Source organism: Somniosus microcephalus, chromosome 24 (assembly GCF_052327205.1).
Source record: "Somniosus microcephalus isolate GS21.2 chromosome 24, FLI_Smic_1.0, whole genome shotgun sequence".
Classification (NCBI taxonomy): domain Eukaryota; kingdom Metazoa; phylum Chordata; class Chondrichthyes; order Squaliformes; family Somniosidae; genus Somniosus; species Somniosus microcephalus.
This window is the reverse complement of record NC_141010.1, coordinates 19185373-19207301: the sequence shown is the minus strand read 5'-3', so window position 1 is coordinate 19207301 and position 21929 is coordinate 19185373. Positions and strand designations below refer to the sequence as shown.

At 47.2% G+C, this 21929-nt stretch overlaps 1 protein-coding gene across 4 annotated transcripts in view; it reads left to right on the top strand.

The window, feature by feature from the left end:
* Positions 1 to 942: 942 nt before the first annotated feature.
* Positions 943 to 21929, top strand: part of hrob (homologous recombination factor with OB-fold) — a 60586-nt gene continuing 39599 nt past the window's right edge. For 2 of the 4 annotated variants that reach the window (XR_015073446.1, XM_085966298.1), the window contains exons 1-3: positions 943 to 1118; positions 16802 to 16855; positions 19719 to 21038. Coding sequence is in view for 3 of the 4 variants with exons in the window: in XM_085966298.1 (XP_085822424.1) it covers positions 1116 to 1118; positions 16802 to 16855; positions 19719 to 21038 (1377 nt within the window). In the remaining variant the exon portion in view is untranslated. The remainder of the gene's footprint in view (positions 1119 to 16801; positions 16856 to 19718; positions 21039 to 21929) is intronic. The other 2 variants (XM_085966295.1, XM_085966297.1) reach the window with 2 other exon arrangements.

Sequence of the window (21929 nt, the reverse complement as noted above, 5' to 3'; positions counted from 1 at the left end):
AACCGTTCCCATTGGCGGAAGGGTCGAGAACCAGAGGACACAGATTTAATGTGATTGACAAAAGAACCAAAGGCAACAGGAGGGAAAACTTTTTTACCCAGCGAGTGATTAGGATCTGGAATGCAGGGTGGTGGAGGCAGAATCAATCGTGGGAATTGGATAAGTACCCAAGGGGGAAAAATTTGCAGGACTACGGGGAAAGGGCGAGGGAGTGGGATTAGCTGAAGTGCTCTTGCAGAGAACTGGCATGGGCTCGATGGGCTGAATGGCCTCCTTCTGTGCTGTAAGAATTCTATGATTGTATAATGTTAAGTTCTATGGGGAATCACAGTTGGAAGCTCCTTCTGCCAATCCATGGCATCATGATATTACAATTTTATGGGTTGAGCTCATAGGTACGATAATAATATAGAAACAATTACAGTAGAACACTCTGAGCTGGGGAATGCTGTATTGCATTTATAACAAGAAAAGCTGTGGCTCAGTGGGTAGCACAGTTGCCTCTGAGTCAGGAGGTTGTGGGTTCAAGTCCCACTCCAGGAACTTAAGCACATAAATCTAGGCTGACCCTCCAGTGCAGTGCTGAGGGAGTGCCACACTGGCGGAGGTGCCGTCTTTCAGATGAGACATTAAACCGAGACCCCGTCTGCTCCTTCAGGTGGACGTAAAAGATCCCGTGGCACTATTTCCGGTGTCCTAGGCCAATATTTTATCCCTCAATCAGCATCACTAAAAAACAGATTACATTGCTGTTTGTGGGAGCTTGCTGTGCTCAAATTGGCTGCTGCGTTTCCCACAGTGACTGCACTGCCAAAAAAAAGTACTTCATTGGCTGTAAAGCGCTGTGAGACGTCCGGTGGTCGCGAAAGGCGCTGTTTAAATGCAAGTTTTTCTTACTTTAAGCCTTCTATGGTTGCCTGGAGCGAGTAAAGGCCTGGTTGCTAGGGGCTGGCTGGCCTGGTTGCTATAGGGGAGCCTGGCTCGCGGTGGATTGTGGGAGCGAGCAACGTCACAGCGGCGGCAAGCTTCAACAACAAGCTGGGCCCCGGGCGGCGGAGTTGCTTCCTGGGCGCTAAGTTACAGGAGAGGAGAGGCGAGAGGAGAGAGATAGATGGATGGTAAGAAACTGTGCGGATATCGGGGGGAGGGAGCGGTGTGTGGAACTGGAGCCGGACCGTTCATTGTTGGGGGTGGAGGGTGGAGATTCTCGGCTCCGGTTAAGCCCAGGTAGGGCGACCTGGCAGAAGCAGCAGCTGCTCACTTGTCCTCTGTGCAAGTGGGCTGTGTGTGGGCCAAGAGGAGAATGAAGAGGTTGGGAGAACTCTTTGCTTTTGTTTACACACGTAGGTTGTGCAGCCGCACAGCAACTCTGAACTTTCTCTTTAACAAGTTGAGCTGCAGGGAGGGAGGGGGGCGTCGGCCGAGCACTTCTCGAAAGCAAGACTTGCATTTATATAGTGCCTTCTGCGACTCCATATCGTTTTACAGCCAGCAAAGTACTTTTTTTTTAAAGTGTAGTCACTGTTGTAATGTAGGAAATGCAGCAGCCAATTTGTGCACAGCAAGCTCCCACAAACAGCAATGTGATAATGACCAGATGACCTGTTTTAGTGAGATAGCAAAATACTGCAGATGCTGGAAATCCTAAATAACAACAGAAAATGCTGGAAAAACTCAGCAGGCCAGGCAACATCCGTGGAGAGAGAAATAGTGTCAATGTTTTGGGTCAAAACCCTTTGTCAAGACTGAAAAAGCACAGGAAATGAAATAGATTAAAAGGCCAGGCTGGGAGAGAACAAAAGAGAAGTGAAGAGACATTAAGAGGTATTCAAAACGAGATGAGATGGTGATAGGACTAGTGGAGACAAAAGACGGCTCAAGATTAGGTGTGAAATGCGCTGGCAGAATGTGAGACAGCTGCCATGTGGGAGAGAAAAAAAAGGGGGGAGGGGAAAGGGCCAAAACAAAGCAGTGGATAAAAAAATAAGTAATTTTTTTTTAGTGATGTTGATTGAGGGATAAATATCAGCCAGGACACCGGGAATAACAAAATATTACCATAGGATCTTTTACGTCCACCTGAGAGAGCAGAAGGGGCCTCAGTTTAAATGTCTCATCCGAAAAACGGATGCGACGTTATGCTTGTCAATTATCTAATGAGTAATGACTGACTATGGGTGAGGTTAGGGTTGGGACGAGAGAGGAAGGAAGCAAACCGCTATCTCTTTGGGATCAGAGTGGCTCTAAGATCAAATGCTTGGTGATGGAAGGTTGGAGCCAAGTCAACCCTCTGTGGCTGACTTATTAATTCAATGCCTGAACTAGGTAGGTATGCAGTACTCAAGGGCACAGATCCCTGTGAAACTTTGCTAGTAGCGGGCAGAACCACTGCCATTAAAAACAACCAATTAATAACTAAGGATATGGACTTTTAGCTGCATTGCCAATGTAAAACCTGCCCACCAGTCCCTCGCAATTCTTTTTGTACCCTATTGAATGGCATCTTGACAAAGACTTTTTGAAAATCAAGGTATACAACTGGGCTACCTATATCCAACAACCTAATCACTTCCTCAAAGTTCAACCAGGTTTTGGTGAGACATGACCACCTTTTCCAGAAGCTCTGTTGAGAGTTTATAATAACTCCTCTGTCAAGATAGTCAAACAGTGCATCTCTAATGATCCCTTCCATCAACCTACCTATAACTGAAGTCAAAGCTAATGGTAGCTATTTAAAGTCTTTACCTTTTCCTGGGAGTTCACCCAAATCTGTTTTGACAAATCCTTCAATGAAGTCAGACGGCTAACAGCTGAAAAGACCTTGATATTATTATTTCCTTGGTAAGCTCATTGCTAATCCCACTGTTGGCCTGGCATAGTTGATCAGAAGTAGTGAGGCCCGCGTGCTCAATTTTTCACACATTTTATGTGACTGAGTACGCCAGACCAAAAGGGAGCACAATTTCCTAAAGTCAAATAAAGCCCCCTTCCTGCAGAAATGCTCCTGGAACATATATTTTGAATCGAGTTTCTGTGGCAACTGGAGTGAATAATTTCTGAGCATCTTTATAAAATAAGTGCAATGCATGCATACTAGGGGGCATAGTCTAAAAATTAGAGCCAGACCTTTCGGGAGTGAAATTAGGAAACACTTCTACACACAAAGGGTGGTAGAAGTTTGGAACGCCCTTCTGCAAATGGCAATTGATGATGGATCAATTGTTAATTTTAAATCTGAGGTTGAAGGTATTAAGGGATATGGGCCAAAAGCAGGTAAATGGAGTTAGGTTATATGAAGCAGCGCCTCGATTTCAAAATTCTCATTTTTGTTTTCAAATCCCTCCATGGCCTTGCCCCTTCCTATCTCTGTAATCTCCTTCAACCCCACAACTCCCCGAGATATCTGCGCTCCTCTAATTCTGCCCTCTTGAGGATCCCTGATTATAATCGCTCAACCTTTGGTGGCAGTGCCTTCTGTTGCCTAGGCCCTAAGCTCTGGAATTCCCTACCTAAACCTCTCCGCCTCGCTACCTCTCTTTCCTCCTTTAAGACTCTCCTTAAAACCTACCTCTTTGACCAAGCTTTTGGTCACCTGCTCTAATTTATCCTTATGTAGATCGGTGTCAAATTTTTTGTCTTAAAATACTCCTGTGCAGCGCCTTGGGACGTTTTACTATGTTAAAGGCACTATCTAAATACAGAGTGGTGGTGTTAGGTTGCAGATCAGTCATGATCTCATTGAATGGCGGAACAGGCTCGAGGGGATGAATGGCCTACTCCTGTTCCTATGTTCATACAGTATTTTATTTTGGCACCTTGAGTCACATGTTGTGCAGTTCTAGAATTGGGAGCTCCTCCATCTATCTGTAAAGTCAACTTACATTTATATCGCGCCTTAAGTGTAGCAAAATGTCCCAAGGTGCTTTACAGGAGAATAATCAGACAAAAATTGACACTGAGCCAAATATGGAGATATTAGAACAGGTGACTAAAAGCTTGGTCAGAAAGGTAGGAGGCGAGAGAGGCAGAGAAGTTTAGGGAGGGCATTTCGGAGTTTGGGGTCTCGACGGCTGAAGGCACGGTTACCAATGGTGGGGCAAAGGAAGTGGATGATGCACAAGAGGCCAGAGCTGAAGGAACAGATAGTTATCAGAGGGTTGTGAGGCTCGAAGAGCTTACAGACATAGGGAGGGATGAGGCCATTGGGGGGATTCAAAAATTATAATAGAGGACCCTCACTCATTAGTAGTGGTAAGAACCCAACAAGGTAATAGTATAGGGCCATGGTAGCCATCATTTTCCATCATGTCCCACATTAATTCTTCTGTTCTAGCTCTGATACAGTTTACAAAGCACACTTTGGCTTTTGATTATAATTATCACAAACTACTCAGTCTCTACTCTTCTGATTTTAACACGGAACAAGAGGTGAGCATAGGGCCTGCAGGGTGAGAGGCAGGCTCCCCCACCCCCCTTTCCTTACTCACCGTGTCAGCTGTGGCTCAGTGGGTAGCACACTCGCCTCTGAGTCAGAAGGTTGTGGGTTCAAGTCCCACTCCAGGGACTTTAGCACAAAAATCTAGACTGACACTCCAGTGCAGTGCTGAGGGAGTGCTGCACTGCCGAAGGTGCCGTCTTTCGGATGAGACATTAAACCTCAGGTGGATGTAAAAGATCCCAAGCACTATTTCGAAGAAGAGCAGGGGAGTCATCCCCAGTGTCCTGGCCAATATTTACCCTTCAATCAACATAACAAAAAAAACAAACAAATTATCTGGTCATTATGACATTGCTGTTTGTGGGAGCTTGCTGTGTGCGAATTGGCTGTAAAGCGCTTTGAGACGTCCGGTGGTCGTGAAAGGCACTAGATAAGTGTAAATCTTTTTTCACTGACGTGAGGCCTGGATCTCTCTTAACTCCCTGGCCTTATTACCATAGTGCAGGCCCGACTCCCACCCGAACCTGGTGGAAATTATGTGAGGCCAGCGGGTAGGAGTGGGGTGAGAGAGGCAGCACCAGAGACCATGGGGAACATTTCCTGGCAGTCAGGTGAGTTGATCAGGTGTGGTGGGGGGGGGCAGCAGCCAGAGACCATCACAGTCGGGGGAGTGGAGGGGATGCTGGGGGCAGGAGAAGCCCAAAGTTACCTTCTGGGGCTTGGAGAAGCACTCCTGCTTCCCCTGGCCTACAAGGAAACCTTTACAAAAAAAATTAACTTCCCTTCTGGGCCGTTTTCCGGACCTGGTGTTCTTTGGCACCGGGTGCCGCTGGTGAGGCTGGCACAGGGTGCCGCTGGTGAGGCTGGCACCAGGTGCTGAATGCACGACACATCATAAAATTGTATGGGGACTGAACGATGCCATCAGACCTCGACATTTGTATCTCACTCTGCCCAAAACACGCCTGTTAAAGCAGCGAGTGTGGCGTAGATCAAGTGAGTACCACACCTCAAATATTTTAACATCCTACACGCTGGCGCTGGGGATTAAATCGGAGTTTGTTGACTTTCAACTTTTTAAAAAAAAAAAACCTTTCTGCAATTTTTCTCCAGTCTATCATGAAGTTGAAATTTTAAATTAGTTTCCATAGTCTTACACTAAGCCAGGCTACAGATTGCCTTGAAAAAGGAAAAGTTTGAAATAATGTTATGCCCAATTACCTTTATGATCAATGTGACAGTTAACTAAGATAAGCATTAATGGCCTACTTAGTAGTTGTAAATGAATTTTTAATTTGCACCAAAATTAATGAGTGACAGTAAATTATTAGACGGTGGGCTCATTTTTTTTCTTTTACTTTGATATCAAAACTTAATGAATCCATTTGGGAATTTTAATACTAAATATTGCATATTGTTTAGGCTACACAATCACTGAAATGCAATAAGGAGTTTACCAGCTTTTAATAAATTATATTGGGGGGAAAAAAAGTCACTCTTAGCTCATTGATTTCTTCAGTACTCAAAGTAAGACTTAAATATTAAATTAGGTCATCATTTTTCATAGCTTAAAAAGTATACGGTCACATTAAAAATCGTAAACATTTTGATTTTATGAATTCTAAGTTGGGTAATGCCTATTGCTATAACATTTTGAATACATTACAGTTTAATTTATTTGCAATATCTTTCATATGATGAGGACCTCAATTGGATTTAGGTTCAGTTGCCATTCTACGATTTTTACATAGTTATAGGAGCAATGATCTAATTAATATCAAGATGCCAATCTCTAATTATTGTTGGTAATCCTTTTTGCTGCAGCTCAAGATGATTGTGCAGACTAAATATCATTTCAGTAAGAAAGAGTTGGGGCAGACCAGATGCTAGATTGGCTTTTCCATACATTCTTGGAAGGCAACAATTCATTTTTTATAATAGTCCCAGGAAGTGTAAAATTTTAATGAAATATTGATCTACGAAATCTTGTCCACTGGAGCATTAAACATTGATGCAGACCAGTGAAAAATCAAAGGATATTGTTTTGACCTTCAGAATGAAGACATTGGTGATGGGGGTGCTTGGAACACGAGGAGAAGTTAAAGGGTTTATAAAAGTGAATAAAGTCGAGGAGAAAATATCACTTATTTCAAGTGCCCTTACTGTTGCAGCAGGGAAGAGATTTGCTTCCAGGGCTCTGCCAGTATTACCCTGAGTAACTGCAGAAGCTTTCAAAGTGAGTGAGTGTGAGGGGTTTACACAGTTACGACCAAAGAGGAAACTGAGAGCCTGAAAATAGGGAAGAGCGAGCATTTCGGTATTGAAGCCAGTGGACTTTTTACTAATTCCATGTAATATTGCTAGAACTTTTTTTGTTTCATTGTAAATGGATGGGGGAGACATTGAGTAGACCAGTTAGTTGCCTTGATACCCAAATCAAATTATCAGCATTCAGACGAGCAGAAGGGGGAAATGAGTTGGGACAGTGGATTTGATACTGTCCTTTTACCTCAGACCTGGGTTCAAATCTTGCCCAGAGTAAGTAAATCTCTGCTGGCTGTACGGGGGCTGTGTGAAATGGGTTTGGGTAGTCTCAATCTAGTTCTCAATGGGCATGAGCACAAAATTGCCTCTAATTAGGCACTCTCAGTCAGAGAAATCACAGGATGGCTGCTGTAGTGATGCGCTATCAATTACTCATAAAAGACGGAGAGTTAGGAGAGTAACTAAAGGCTTTTATTAGCAAAGAACAGAGCATGCCTCTCGTGGTTGACTGGGTTCCAAGAAGGCAGGGGGCTGCAGGTCAATCACCTTTATACCTGGGCCTGTGGGTGGAGCCAGCCGAGACATGTTGAGGCATGCATAGGTACAACAGTGTGCAACAACAACAACAACAGTGAATAACAATAACAGTGGTTTACCACATGTAGGAAATGGAAAAAAGTTAGGGGGTGTTCTATAAGGGCTGGGGCATGGTTTTTAGGGTAGAGTGGAGGGACCTTTACTCTGCATTTGATTGTGCTGTACTTGACCTGCGAATGCCTGAAATGAAAGGTGTACCATTTCCCAACATTAACATCCCTCACCTTGACTAGCACATTCAAAATAAAAGTGAAGCATGGTATAAGAGAGTTTTTCATTGCATGAAGCCCACTCATTCCAGTAGAAACCGTATGTGATATTCAGTGTCATTGGTTCTTCCCCAGTTTATTTAATCCCATGCGTGGAACTTTCTCCAGCCCTCGAAGGTAATTGAGCAAAAGCTTTCAAATATCAGTCCACTGTCACAATCTTTTATTCTACCCCAACTTTGTTACATTCCACAGGTGATAATCCCAAAGTCCCAGCAGTAAAGGAACTGTGTGAGGCAAGGGAGGAGATTGCAGGGGCTCTGACACAAATTTTCAGATCCTCTCTGGCCACAGTGGAGGTGCCAGAGGACTGGAGGACAGCTAACGTAGTACCATTATTCAAGAAGGGTAGTAGGGATAAATCAGGGAATTACAGGCCAATGAGCCTAACATCAGTGGTAGGGAAATTATGGGAAGAAATTCTGAGGGACAGAATTAGTCTCCACTTGGAGAAGCAAGGATCATCATGCTTTGGCAGGGGGAGATCATGTCTAACCAATTTGATTGAATTTTTTGAGGGGGTGACTAGGTGCATGGATGAGAGTAGTGCAGTTGATGTAGTCTACATGGACTTCAGTAAGGCTTTTGACAAAGTCCCGCATGGGAGACTGGTCAATAAGGTAAGAGCCCATGGGATCCAGGGCAATTTGGCACTTTGGTTAAATAAATTGGCTTAGTGGCAGGAGGCAGAGGGTGATGGTCGAAGGTTGTTTTTGTGACTGGAAGCCTGTGTCCAGTGGTGTACCGCAGGGATCAGTGCTAGGTCCTTTGCTGTTTGTAGTGTACATTAATGATTTAAGATATGAATGTAGGAGGTATGATCAGTAAGTTCGCAGATGACACGGAAATTGGTGGAGTGGTAAATAGCGAGGAGGGAAGCCTCAGGCTACAGGACGATATAGACAGGTTGGTCAGATGGGCAGAACAGTGGCAAATGTAATTTAACCCTGAAAAGTGTGAGGTGATGCATTTTGGGAGGACTAACAAGGCAAGGGAATACACAATGAATGGTAGGACCCTAGAAAGGACAGAGGATCAGAGGGACCTTGGTGTGCATGTACATAGATCCCTGAAGGCAGCAGGACAAGTAGATAAGGTGGTTAAAAAGGCATATGGGATACTTGCCTTCATTAGCCGAGGCATAGAATATAAGAGCAGGGAGGTTATGATGGAGCTGTACAAAACGCTAGTTAGGCCACAGCTGGAATACTGCGTGCAGTTCTGGTCACCACACTATAGGAAGGATCTGATTGCATTGGAGAGGGTGCAGAGGAGACTCACCAGGATGTTAGCTGGGCTGGAGCGCTTCAGCTATGAAGAGAGACTGGACAGGCTGAGGCTGTTTTCCTTAGAGCAGAGAAGGCTGAGGGGGGACCTGATTGAGGTGTACAAAATTATGAGGGGCATAGATAGGGTAGATAGAAAGGAACTTTTCCCCTTGGTGGAGGGGTCAATAACCAGGGGGCAGAGTTTCAAGCTAAGGGGCAGGAGGTTTAGAGGGGATTTGAGGAAAAACATTTTCACCCAGAGGGTGGTTGGAATCTGGAACTCACTGCCTGAAAGGGTGGTAGAGGCAGGAACCCTCACAACATTCAAGAAGCATTTAGATGAGCGTGTGGCGACACGCCACCACTGGACATAATCCGCTCACGGCGGCACGGACAGTTTAAGCAGACGCCCCCAGCCGGGGGCCCCTTCCTCCAGCAACTTGTTTCCCGCAGGGACAGGCTGCCGGGAGCACTTCCTGTCTGGGGATTATTTAAGTGGATGCGTGGGCATTTCCAGTTTCTCTTTGCCATGAGGTTGAATAAAGCAGTTGTGTTTTACTAGCTCTGGTCTCGACTCCCACGTTTGCCGCGGTATCTCAACACTGGTGACCCCGACGCTCAGGACGAATCCTAAGCTAGCATGGCGGATACAAACGCAGTCACGGTTAAACGACCGGACTTTTGGGAGAACCTGGCCGAAGCCTGGTTTGTTCAAGCTGAGTCCAGATTCCGGCTGAAACACATTACAGTCGACGCCACAAAGTACGACTACCTCGTCTCCTCTCTCACCTACGCCACAGTCCCCAAGGTTTGGGCAGCGCTGCAGGATCCACCAGTGGAAGGCAAGTACGAACATCTGAAGGCTGCGCTCCTTAAAAAATTTCAAACGTCCTCTTACCAGCGCAACTGCCAACTCCTTGACCTCCCCGGCCTTGGTGACGCTTCACCCTCGGATCTGCTTTCCCACATGCTGTCCCTCTCGGACGACAAAAACACCGGCGCCCTCTTTCGCGCGCTTTTCATTCGGCAGCTCCCCGCCAGCATCCGCCCGCTCATTGTGGAGTCTGCCTCCACGGACCTGAATGACATAGCCGAAAAGGCTGACCGGCTGCTCTCTGCGCAGTCCGCTCGCGACATCGCGCCCGACCTCACGGCAACGACCACGCGGTCTTCCCGGCCCACTAGGCCCGACCGCCCTACCACTCCGGGTCACTGCTACTACCACACCCGTTTTGGCACTAGGGCCCAACGCTGCACGCCACCGTGCACTTTCAAACCCCCCCCCAACCCCGCACCGGCCCCCGCGATGGCCGCGGGGCAAAAGGGGCCTCTACTGTACGTCACCGACAACAGAACCAACCGCCGATTTCTGTGCGACACACGGGCCCAGCACAGCATCACCCCCGCCTCCGCCCTCGAAATCCAACGCGGCACACGGGGTATCACGCTGGCCGCAGCCAATGGCTCTGACATCCGCACATATGGCACCCGCATGGTCACGCTCGACCTCGCAGGCCGCCGCTACCGCTGGGAGTTCCTCACAGCCAAGGTACTCTGCCCACTCATCGGCGCCGACTTCCCACGGCCTACTTGTCGACATTCCGAGGCACCGCCTCGTCGACATCAACACTGGCCCCCATCCCCGGCGCATTCACCCCGGCCCGTTCGGCCGGCCTGACGACCTACTGCCTCGCCAGAGCCACGGACGACTACTCGGCACTCCTAGCCGAGTTTCCCGCCCTCACTAACCCGACCTTTTCGGCCAAAGCCGCCAAACATGGGGTGGAGCACTATATCCCCACCACCGGCCCCCCAGTTTCTGCCCACGCCCGCAGACTCAACCCGGCCAAGCTGGAAATCGCGCGGGCCGAGTTCACCACCATGGAACAACTCGGCATCATCCGCCGCTCCAGCAGCCCTTGGGCCTCGCCCCTCCACATCGCCCCCAAGCCCGGCGGAGGCTGGCGCCCTTGCGGGGACTACCGCCGCCTCAACGATGCCACCACCCCCGACCAATACCCGGTGCCGCACATCCAGGACTTCTCGGCCCAACTGGCCGGACGAACCGTCTTTTCCAAGGTCGACCTGGTGCGCGGTTACCACCAAGTCCCCGTACACCCCGCGGACATCCCCAAAATGGCCGTCATCACCCCATTCGGCCTGTTCGAGTTCCTGAGGATGCCCTTCGGCCTCAAGAATGCAGCCCAGGCTTTCCAGCGCCTTATGGACTCAGTCCTCCGGGACCTGAACTTCCTATTCGTCTATCTAGACGACATTCTCGTGGCCAGCTCTTCCAAACAGGAACACCTCGAACACCTTCGCATCCTGTTCGGGCGCCTAGCCCAACACGGGCTCATCCTCAGCCCAGCGAAGTGGCAATTCGGCCTAACCGAGATCGATTTTCTCGGTCACCACATCACCCCTGCTGGGGCCGTCCCCCTGCCCAACAAGGTGCAGGCCGTCCAGCAATTCCCCCGCCCCAAAACCATCAAGGGCCTCCAGGCGTTCCTCGGGATGGTGAACTTCTACAACAGGTTCATCCCCAGATCTGCAGCCCTCATGAAGCCCCTATACGACGCCCTCCGAGGTAAATCCGGCAAGATGGACGTAGCCTGGACCACTGACACGTCAGCCGCCTTCGACGCCACCAAAAACGCGTTCGCCGACGCCACCCTGCTCGCGCACCCGAGGGCCGATGCCCAGGTCGCGCTCACCGCCGACCATGCGGTCGGAGCCGTGTTCGAGCAGTGGGTCAATGGCGCGTGGCAGCCACTTGCCTTCTACAGCCGCCAACTGCGCCCCCCGGAGGTCAAATACTCCACTTTCGACCGCGAGCTTCTCGCACTCCACCTGTCGGTCCGCCATTTCAGGTTCCTCCTGGAAGGCCACCCCTTCACCGCGTACGTGGACCACAAGCCGCTGACATACGCGATGGCCAAGCACACCGAACCCTGGTCCGCTAGGCAGCAACGCCAGCTCGCGGTCGTGTCCGAGTTTACTACGGACATCCAGCACGTCTCCGGTAGAGACAACGTTGTCGCCGACTGCCTTTCCCGCCCCGCCATCTGCGCGAATCACCTCGCGGTCGACTACGCGCAACTAGCAGCGGCCCAGCTCACGGACCCAGACCTCCTCTCGGCGGCTACCAGCCTGCCAGGGCTACACCTAGCCAAGGTCGCGCACGGGCCCGAAGCCACGGCAGTCACTTGCGACGTCTCACTCGGCCAACCCAGGCCGGTCGTCCCTGCAACCTGGCGCCGCCGCATCTTCGCGCTCTCCCATCCGGGTGCCCGCGCATCCGGCAAACTCCTCTCCCAGTGTTTCGTCTGGCGCGGCCTCAGCAAAGATGTTCGGACTTGGGCCACCTCCTGCCTCGCCTGCCAACGGGCTAAGGTACAGCTACACACAAAAGCACCCCTGGGAGACTTCGAGGTACCCAGCCGCCGCTTCGACAACGTACACGTCGACATCGTCGGTCCTCTGCCGCCATCGCAAGGCCAAACTTATCTCCTCACGATGGTCGACCGCTACACACGCTGGCCTGAGGCAGTGCCGCTGCCCTCCACCACTACAGCCGACATCGCCAGGGCGTTCGTTAACACCTGGGTCGCAAGGTTCGGCGTCCCAGCCGACCTAACCTCCGAACTCTGGACGGCCACAGCACGCAACCTCGGGGTGACGCTCCACCGAACCACGGCGTACCACCCACAGGCCAATGGGCTGTGTGAACGCTTCCACAGGTCACTCAAGGCCTCACTCCGCGCCGGCCTGCAGGACAGTACCTGGACTGACCGCCTACCGTGGGTGCTACTAGGCCTGCGCACCGCGGTCAAGGAAGACCTCCAGTCCTCGGCAGCGGAGTTAGTCTACGGCCAACCGCTGCGCGTCCCAGGCGAATTCCTTCCGGAGGCTACCACGCCTTGGTCGGCCGAACAGCAGCGGCTCAACCCTTTCTCTTCCGCTCAGCAGTTCGCCCCACTTCCGGTCAACCGACACGGCGAACTCGCACCTCACGTCCCGCCAAATTTACAGCAGGCGCGCTTCGTCTTCGTGCGACACGACACGCACCGCAGGCCCCTGCGACCCCCGTACGACGGACCGTACGAGGTACTACAAACCGGGGACAAGGTCTTCAAGCTGCGACTCGGCGACAGGGTCGACACAGTCTCCATCGACCGGCTCAAACCAGCACACACAGAACCAGGGGAACAGGTCCCCGTGGCCCGGCCTCCAACTAGAGGCCGTCCCGCCAGCACAGCCGGCGGCGAACCGCCCGGCCCCACCAACTAGACCGGCGACCACTCGGAGCCGCTGCGGCAGAACAATCAGACCACCGTCACAACTCATCCACTCCTCCTAAGCGGATTCTGGGGGGAGCTCTGTGGCGACACGCCACCACTGGACATAATCCGCTCACGGCGGCACGGACAGTTTAAGCAGACGCCCCCAGCCGGGGGCCCCTTCCTCCAGCAACTTGTTTCCCGCAGGGACAGGCTGCCGGGAGCACTTCCTGTCTGGGGAGTATTTAAGTGGATGCGCGGGCATTTCCAGTTTCTCTTTGCCATGAGGTTGAATAAAGCAGTTGTGTTTTACTAGCTCTGGTCTCGACTCCCACGTTTGCCGCGGTATCTCAACAAGCGCTTGAAACGCCATAGCTTACAAGGCTACGGACCAAGTGCTGGAAAATGAGATTTGAATAGACAGGGCTTGATGGCCAGTGCGGGCACGATGTGCCGAAGGGCCTCTTTCTGTGCTGTATAACTCCATGGGCTAAAAATTGGGTAGCACCCCAAGAGGGAAGCGGGGCGCTACTGGAAGCGCCCCGCTTCCCTCTTGGGGCGCTGTGAGTCAATATTGCGGCGTTATGTGCTGCAGCGCCACATGCTACGGCACATCCCACCATAGTACTGCAGGCCTTCCTCCCCTTAAAGGGGAGGGGCCTTGTGCAGCGCGATCTGGGGCCCAGCTGGGTCCCCGGGGATCGGGAGTGCAGGCAAAAGAGCCTGGCACTCGAGAAGTGCCGGGCTCTTGGAGCGCAGCCAGCACTCCACGGGGGTGGGGGGGCATTTCAGGAGGTCTGGGACGGGAGCGCAGGCAGGTGCTGGCAGGCGGCCAGCAACAAAAATGGCCGCCCCGCACTTCACCTTTAAATTGCACCTCCCTGGCCGCAGGTACGCCCCCCTGACCCCGTCAGACATAGCGTCAGGCGGTAAGTCAGGGGGGCGCTCCCGAAGATCGTGAGCGGGGCGCTGCGCATGCCAATGACTTCATCGCCAGCGGCGCAACGCTACCAGTTAGCACCATCACTAACCTCCCGCTGAATTTTGCGGGAGGCATGGGCAGTGCCACGCCCGGGCGAAAGTTGGTTTGCGTCCAGTTAGCGCCCTCTTAAGGCACTAACGGGAGGCGCAACCAACTGAATTTTTTCCCCCCGTGACTTTGTTACATTTCATGCAGAGTAATCGATCATCTTTGTTTGTCCATATCCTTGTAGCTTTCAGTTCTGTTCTCAATCATACATTTATCCGGTTCTTTAAAGGAATTAATCACATGACTCTGGCAGGGGGATTGCAATACTTCTAATCTTTAGTCTCTCTTTAGGCTTGTCGGTTTTATGTTTGCACCCTAAAAGTTTTATGATCACAATTTAAGTAAGCTCTTGCAGCTATACAATCCATGCCTTACAGCAGTTTAAAGACCTGGATCATGTTGGGCCTGGCTTTTCTCTAAAGACATTAAAGGCAATTCTGTCTACCGGTCCTTATAACTTAAGGAATATTGCAGGGAAGATTTACAGAGTACATATTTGTGTGCCTTTTGCCCAGTTAAGAAATTCCCTTGGGTAAAAATAGTTTATTCCACCAATGGCTGTTCTGTGTTTTGTCATTGTGACCATTAGCCTTCCTCTGTTTATTTGTAGAGAACTAAAGCACTCAACAATGACACTGGCTGTTGTACTAGTCACTGAGTTCCGCTTTCTTGACTTCATCATTAAGCTATGATTAATATTTTAATGTATATTGTCCTCACAGTGGAGATTCTAGTTATATTTTCTAACCTATTTTATGTTATTTCGATCCTTTTGAATACTATCACTCCACTGATCATCTGGCTACCTAGCTTAGTAAATAATAATCTAGAAAGTGCTCACCACCATGTCACTTGTAAATTGTGTAAACACAAAGAACTGTCTCTCATTCCATTCATCTTTATCTTAAAAGTCTCAGATGGTGAATCTTATAAAAGGCATTCTGAAGAAACATCCAATTCCACATAGCTGAGTTGCATCAAAATCTCCAGCTCCCAACTCAATTTTAACATACAGGAAACTTTGTGATATCCGGCACCGACGGGACCGAGCTGTTGGCGTCCCATCAAAACTGCCGGACAAACCAGCGCTAATGTTAAAACATACGGAAGCTTTTGAGCTCCGTATCTAGCAACAAACCCACAGCTTCTAAACAGTCGGCCGTAGCTTGCAAGCGTCTCTGTAGCTAAGCAACAGCTTTAGCTAGACCTTGCAGAGCCTGACTAGTGAAAAAAAAGCAACGAAAAGAAAAAAAACTTACTGAACCGACTCCTGAATTTTGCCGGTGGCTCGAGCATTCCGGACAGTTAACCTCCGGATAAACCAAAGTTTCCTGTACTTCTGATCATTTGCTGCTATTACTGTACGTTGCTAGGTGGTCTTTGGCCACCAACATTCTTTACATGGGGTATCATGTAAACCAACATATTGAATGTATTGTTTTCTTGCCCTGTCTGAACTCAACAGCCAGCAGCAAAAACATACCGTCCAATCGAGGTTATTGGTGGTGCGCGAATGAGGAAAATTATGGGCCCAGAAATTGGTGTCGGGGGCTTCCCGCGGGTGCAAGCCCCCGACCTACACTTGCATAGCGCGCCGACAGTTGAAGCCTGGCCCTGCGTGGATTTCCTGTCAGTGGCCCGGTTCAGCTCCCGGCGCGCTGTGCTTGCGTGATCCAGCGCCGTAGTTAGTTCGATGAGCCGGCTAGGATCACGTGAGCACTGGGCAACCAATCGGAGGTTGCAAAAGTTCATTCATGAGTTTGATAGTAAGAACTGTCAAACTCATGAAAACTCCGGGTGCCCAAAACAGTACTTAAACGTCAAATAAAAGTTTTAAAAAATCCCACTAATTAAATAACTAAAAAACTATTTTAAACAATTATTCAAATTACTGAAATTTTTTTTTAAGAAATCGGATCTAAAAATACACTTACCTTACTGTAAAGTCTTTAAAAATAATAACCCTGTGGAAAAAAATTTCTAACTTTTAATTATTAGACCACTTACCTTTTGAAAACTAAGTCCTTACGTCTGCTTTTTTCATTCGTAAAAAGTTGAGGCCTTCATGCACGGGCAAACCTTTAAAAATAAAGGAATTTCAGCGCGCACGTGCAGACTCCTGCGCGCACACGTTCGACCTCTGAACACCTTGGTTCAGAGGAAAGGAAATGCCGGTTTTCCGCGCATGCTGAAAACCAGCAATTCCATCGGGCCTACGCGTGAGTACACGGTGCTTACTCACGTGTTGGGACCCGAATTACTGGGCCATGATCTCTACACAATGGCATTAATTGAGTTTTAGAATAAAAGCACTGAACTGGGTTTTGATTGTGAAAACTTGAAAGTAATGAGCTTATTTAATTGAGGGTATCAATTGAAGGTGCCAGTCCTAGATCTTGCAGGCCCCTTTTTATGATCATTAGGCCTGCAAATAAAATGAAAACTCATTATTATTTTAGAAACCATTTCAAAACTTATTCAGAAACTCTTGTTTGGAAGCTAATTATTTCTTGCAGTAATAAATTTGAGGGATTGTACAGGATGGATGAGAAAAAAAACAATTGAGCCTTAATGCCGATTGTTTTGTGACTATAATGTATTTCTCAGTTGCATTGAAGTTTTTGAATTTCCTTCCTTTCTTTCTCTCCTTCAAGGCTTGCAGTTTCCAGAAGCTGTTTTCTGTTGGAGAAGAGTTTGATGATGATGATGTAAGTGTTCTATGTAATCTGCAGCTTTAAGCCAATTTTCATTTCCAGTCTCCATTGCATTGATGGTGCAACATATTGATTAATGCAAATACGCTTTTTATGTTTTGGCGAAGTCTCTATATTGGCACAAAAAAGAAAACTGACGTTCCATTATTTTAAAGTATATTACTTTTCCAGGTAGCAGCTGCAATGTGTACTGAACATGCTGTTTTGAACCAACAAATGGGACTTAACTTGTGAAAAACTGCCCAATACACATTTTCAAACTTTGTGCCATATATTGTCTCTCTAAACATGCTGTAATCCTGTCGTGTTGCAGCCACGCTCTGCACTCTGCTTAACATAGTGCCAAATGCAGCTGTAAACTATCGATTTGTAGATTTTATTTCTTTGGGTTGAGTTACTGGTTGTGGGACTTTCATCAAAGTGACGCCTGCAATGCCTGAATGTCTGTGAGCATTCTGGAGTTCTCGTACACCTTTTAAAAGAGTTCTCTTTTTAAAATGGTTCCAACTGATGATTGCACAGACTGATCTAGAAGCCAGGATTTGGACATGGATCCCATTTCAGAAGAAAGAACCTTTTTCTGTTGGTGAAATAAATGAAGATTTCTAAAATCTGAATCATCCTGCATGTTGTGAACTATGGATTTCACAGAATATGGAAAAACCTGATCCTTAGAAAAATTAAGAGAAAGGAGAGAAATTATCAATGACTTTGAATAATCATTCTGATTCACAACATTGTGGACTGGGACTTATGGTCAGCAACTGGAATTAAAGAAAACCATTTGCTAAACTTTAAATTTTGCATTTGTGATATTCAAAGTAAGAGGACAGAAACCTTTCAAATCATATATTTGTCTGAAAGCAACAGTGCTGTGCAGTAACTGCGTCCCTTTCAGTAACGTTATATAAATTAGAGTAAGATGGATAGTTTAAAGTGGCCGCATAGTAGACTCGTTACTAAGGTCAGAACATGTGGAGTAAGGGGACAAGTAGCAGAATGATAGCAAGCTGGCTACAAAACAGGAAAAACAGTAGCGGTTAAAGGTAGTTACTCAGATTGGGAAGTGGTGTTCCACAAGGATCAGTGCTGGGATCACTGTTGTTCACCATTTACATAAACGATTTGGACTCTGGAATCGGAAGTACACCTTCAAAATTTGCGAATGACGCCAAATTGGGGTCGTGTAGTTAATGCAGAGGAGGACTGAGTTTAAACACTCATTAATAAACTTGCAGAATGGGCATGTAATTGGCAAATCAACTTCAACATAGATAAATATGAGGTAGTACATTTTGGTAGGAAGAATATGGAGGACATGTACTCCTTGGAAAACAAGTGTCTAAATAGGGTAGGGGTACAGATACAAAAATCAGTAAAAGTAGCGACACAGGTTAATAAGGCCATTTAAAAAACAAAAAAAAACAAAGCACTGGGGTTCATTTCTAGAGGGATAGAATTGAAAAGCAGAGAAGTTATGTAAAACTTGTATAGAACCTTGGTTAGACCCCACTTTTTTTATTCATTCATGGGATGTGGGTGTTGCTGGCAAGGCCAGCATTTATTGCCCTTCCCTACTTGCCCTTGAGAAAGAGTACTTGGAGTACTGTGAACAGTTCTGGTCTCCATATTATAAAGAGGACGTAAAGGCACCAGGGAAGCTACAAAAAAGACGTACTAGAATAATACCAGAACAGAGAAGTTAGAATTATCAGGAAAAATTGAACTGGCTGGGGCTCTTTTCTCTAGAAAAGAGAAGACTGAGGGATGACCTGATAGAGGTCTTCAAGATTATGAAAGGGGTTGATAGGGTAAAGGTAGAGAAGATGTTTCCACTTGTGGGGGAGACCAGTAAATATAAGAGAGTCACTAATAAATCCAATAAGGAATTCAGGAGGAACGTCCTTTACCCAGAGAGTGGTTAGAATGTGGAACTCGCTACCACATGGAGTAGTTGAGGCGAATAGCATATATGCATTTAAGAGGAAGCTAGATAAGCATGAGGGGAAAAAGGAATAGGATGGTTTTTTAATGAAAAAAAGACTTGCATTTATATAGCGCCTTTCACGACCATCAGATGTCCCAAAGCACTTTACAGCCAATAAAGTACTTTTGCAGTGTAGTCACTGTTGCAATGTAGGAAACGTGGCAGCCAATTTATGCACAGCAAGCTCTCAAACAGTATTGTGATAATGACCAGATTATCTGTTTTTGTGATGTTGATTGAGGGAGAAATGGTAGGAGGCGGCTCGTGTGGAGCATAAACACCGGCATGGATCTATTTGGCCGAGTGGCCTGTTTCTGTGCTGTAAATACTTTTGTAATATTTTCATCAGTCTGAGCTGGATTCAGTAATGCATGAAGGAGGTGAAAGGCCAGTGTTCTGATTGTCCTCAACAGTCTGCTAACTCCTGCCAGGAACAAAATATAATAAAAAGTGACAATATTATGTTTTTTTTTAGTATTGACTTTTGTTTGGATCTATTTGTGTCAAAGGTTGATTTCCCACTCAATTCAGGTTTACTTTGTCGGTTGGGTTTTATTTCCAGTGTAGCCCAAACAGTTGAGATCAATAATTGACTCTTCATTGAACAACATTTTGTTTTATTTAATATCTTGAAAATTATATTGAATTTTCTTTGGCCCAGATGCTTAATGAATAATCCTGAATTAATGGTGAGAGTTTTTTTCATAGTGGATAAAATAAGCTATAGTGTAATTGTTTTGCAATTTTAAGATTAACTTGGGCATTTATTTTTTAAAAAGTCAAAAATCCTTGTACTTTATGTAGAATGCACAATAGTTATTTTCTCCAGTGATGTACAACTACTTTTTCTTTTTTATCCACTGTGGACAGGATTTATTATCGGCCGTGTTGGATGCTGAAAGCACAGCTACCAGCTCATCTGGAACAAGCCCTTGTGTTGGATTAAGGCCCATTGCTTCAGTCCTCAGGACACCAGCTAGTTCATGTTATGAGCCCAAGATCTTGCCACACAGCACTGTAGGTCAGAGGTATTGCCAGTCAGAATATGACTCTACCTCAAAGAATTTGGGGACCAATGCTGACCTTGCAAAAAAGACATTGGCAGCGTCAATAGATGCCTCTTTAAAATCACTACCGTGGCGAAACAACCCAAGTAACCAGCAGAACTCCACCCCTGCCTTCAAATTTGTTAGCAATGCCCAGCAGAAGAACACCACCAAAGGGATCACTGAAGTTGGCTCAAGTGAGGAAATTGATGATTTATTTTGGTCTGATTGTGAGGAGTTGAATGAAGCTGGGAATGTACAAAGTTCAGAGTTGAGGAAGACTAGCAGTCCAACTTTTTGTGGGAAGAGGGTTTCTTCTCCAATCTATCCAAGCGATGACGATGCGGTACTACCAGCCAAACTGCCACGGCATGAGAAAGCGGATAACGGCAAGAATGGAAACTCCAAAGTGGCTGCTGCTTGTAAGAATGGTGAAGAGAGGATTGTAATTAATGATTCTGAGGATGCAAGCAAAACTTTCAAGTTTTTCAATCATCTATCTGGATTCAACCCATGTCCAACTAGTTTGAGCAATACTAACGCTGATGCAGTTACAATGAGAGGCACCAAGAATTGCTCTGGTCAGATAATTGATAGTCATAGTTACTCTGCTGCACTGTCAAATGCTGTGCCAAGGACTGAATTATATAGTCCTATTCTATCTAACGCTATTAGATCCGCAAAAGAATTATTAACACCAGTGCCACAAAATCTTTTAAGAAAAAGCATGCTAGGTAATGCTGTTAGCCCATGTAAACTTGTGTCTCCAAGCCTGCGGTCTCAATCTGCACAACACCAGCAAATAAGCTCTACTGCCTTGAGAAACTGTCCAAATCCGATACTGCTGAGACCAACGACGCCTCTTCAGAACTCCTTGGCCCTTAGACTCTCGAACAGAGGCCTCCGAAGACCAATTCTGTCCACCAGTGAACCTCGAGCGTTGATGTGTGCTATAGAAAGCCCTTCAGCTGCTGTGGGAGCTCCGTATTCGCCAGCAGCAAATCCAGGCTGTGCGGGAACCCCTGTCACCAATCACTTGATTCAGTTGGTATCGGCTGCTAATCGGACACCAGAAGCTGCGAAGTCAGGCAGACCGCGAGCAAAAAGACGCTTTCCTGGACCTGCAGGAATTCTTCCACAACAGGTATGACGCTGTTTCAGTAGTTAATAGGTTCTTTGATTTGCTGAAACTAGTCACCCCTAAATCAAAACTCTTGTGCTGTACTAAATTGAGAATAAGTTCCATGAATAAGAAGAAAGCGATGACACTATCATTGCCGTACTCTCTTTAAGAAGCTCCTCTTGGTATTGTATTATCGTGTAATTGGGGATTTATAATTTAAACAAGTTTAGGCTGTTGCAGCCCCAAATACAGGAAACTTTTTTTTATCCGGCACGGACGGGACCGACGTGGTGCCGGTTCATCAAAAATTCCGGATAACCGAGCGCTATAGTAAAAGATACGGAGAGCCGACAGCTCCGTATAAAGCAACAAACCCTGTTGCTTAGCAACAAGTTCAGAACAATGGCCACACGTTCCAAGCGTCTCTGTAGCTTAGCAACAGCTGCAGCCACACCCTTGCACAGCAACAGATGGAGGAAGGCAAGTACAATACAAAGTAAAACCTACTCCTGAATTTTGCCGGTTAACCGAGATTTCCGGTTATTTAGGTGCCGGTAAATCGAAAGTTTCCTGTACAGTCTAGTTGCGTAGTTAGCTACAGAAGTACTGAAACATTTTAACTCCTTGAATGGTGAGTGTATGAAAGAAAAAGTTCAAAATGAGCTCCTCATTTGGAGCGCAATATGACTGATGTGTGGAGTATTTTGAATTTCCTTTGGGAATTGAAATGTGGAATTGATTTTGAGCGAAAATGTTTCTGTCAGATTTTCAGTATCGTAGGAAAATGTCCCTGAACAAAGTTGATTGCCTGACTGTAGGAACTATTAGTGATCCTTGAAATATGCCCTCCTAAATAACAAAAAAGTTTTATCATCTTCCTATGTGCAGCAAGGATGAGTAGAGTTCACAAGG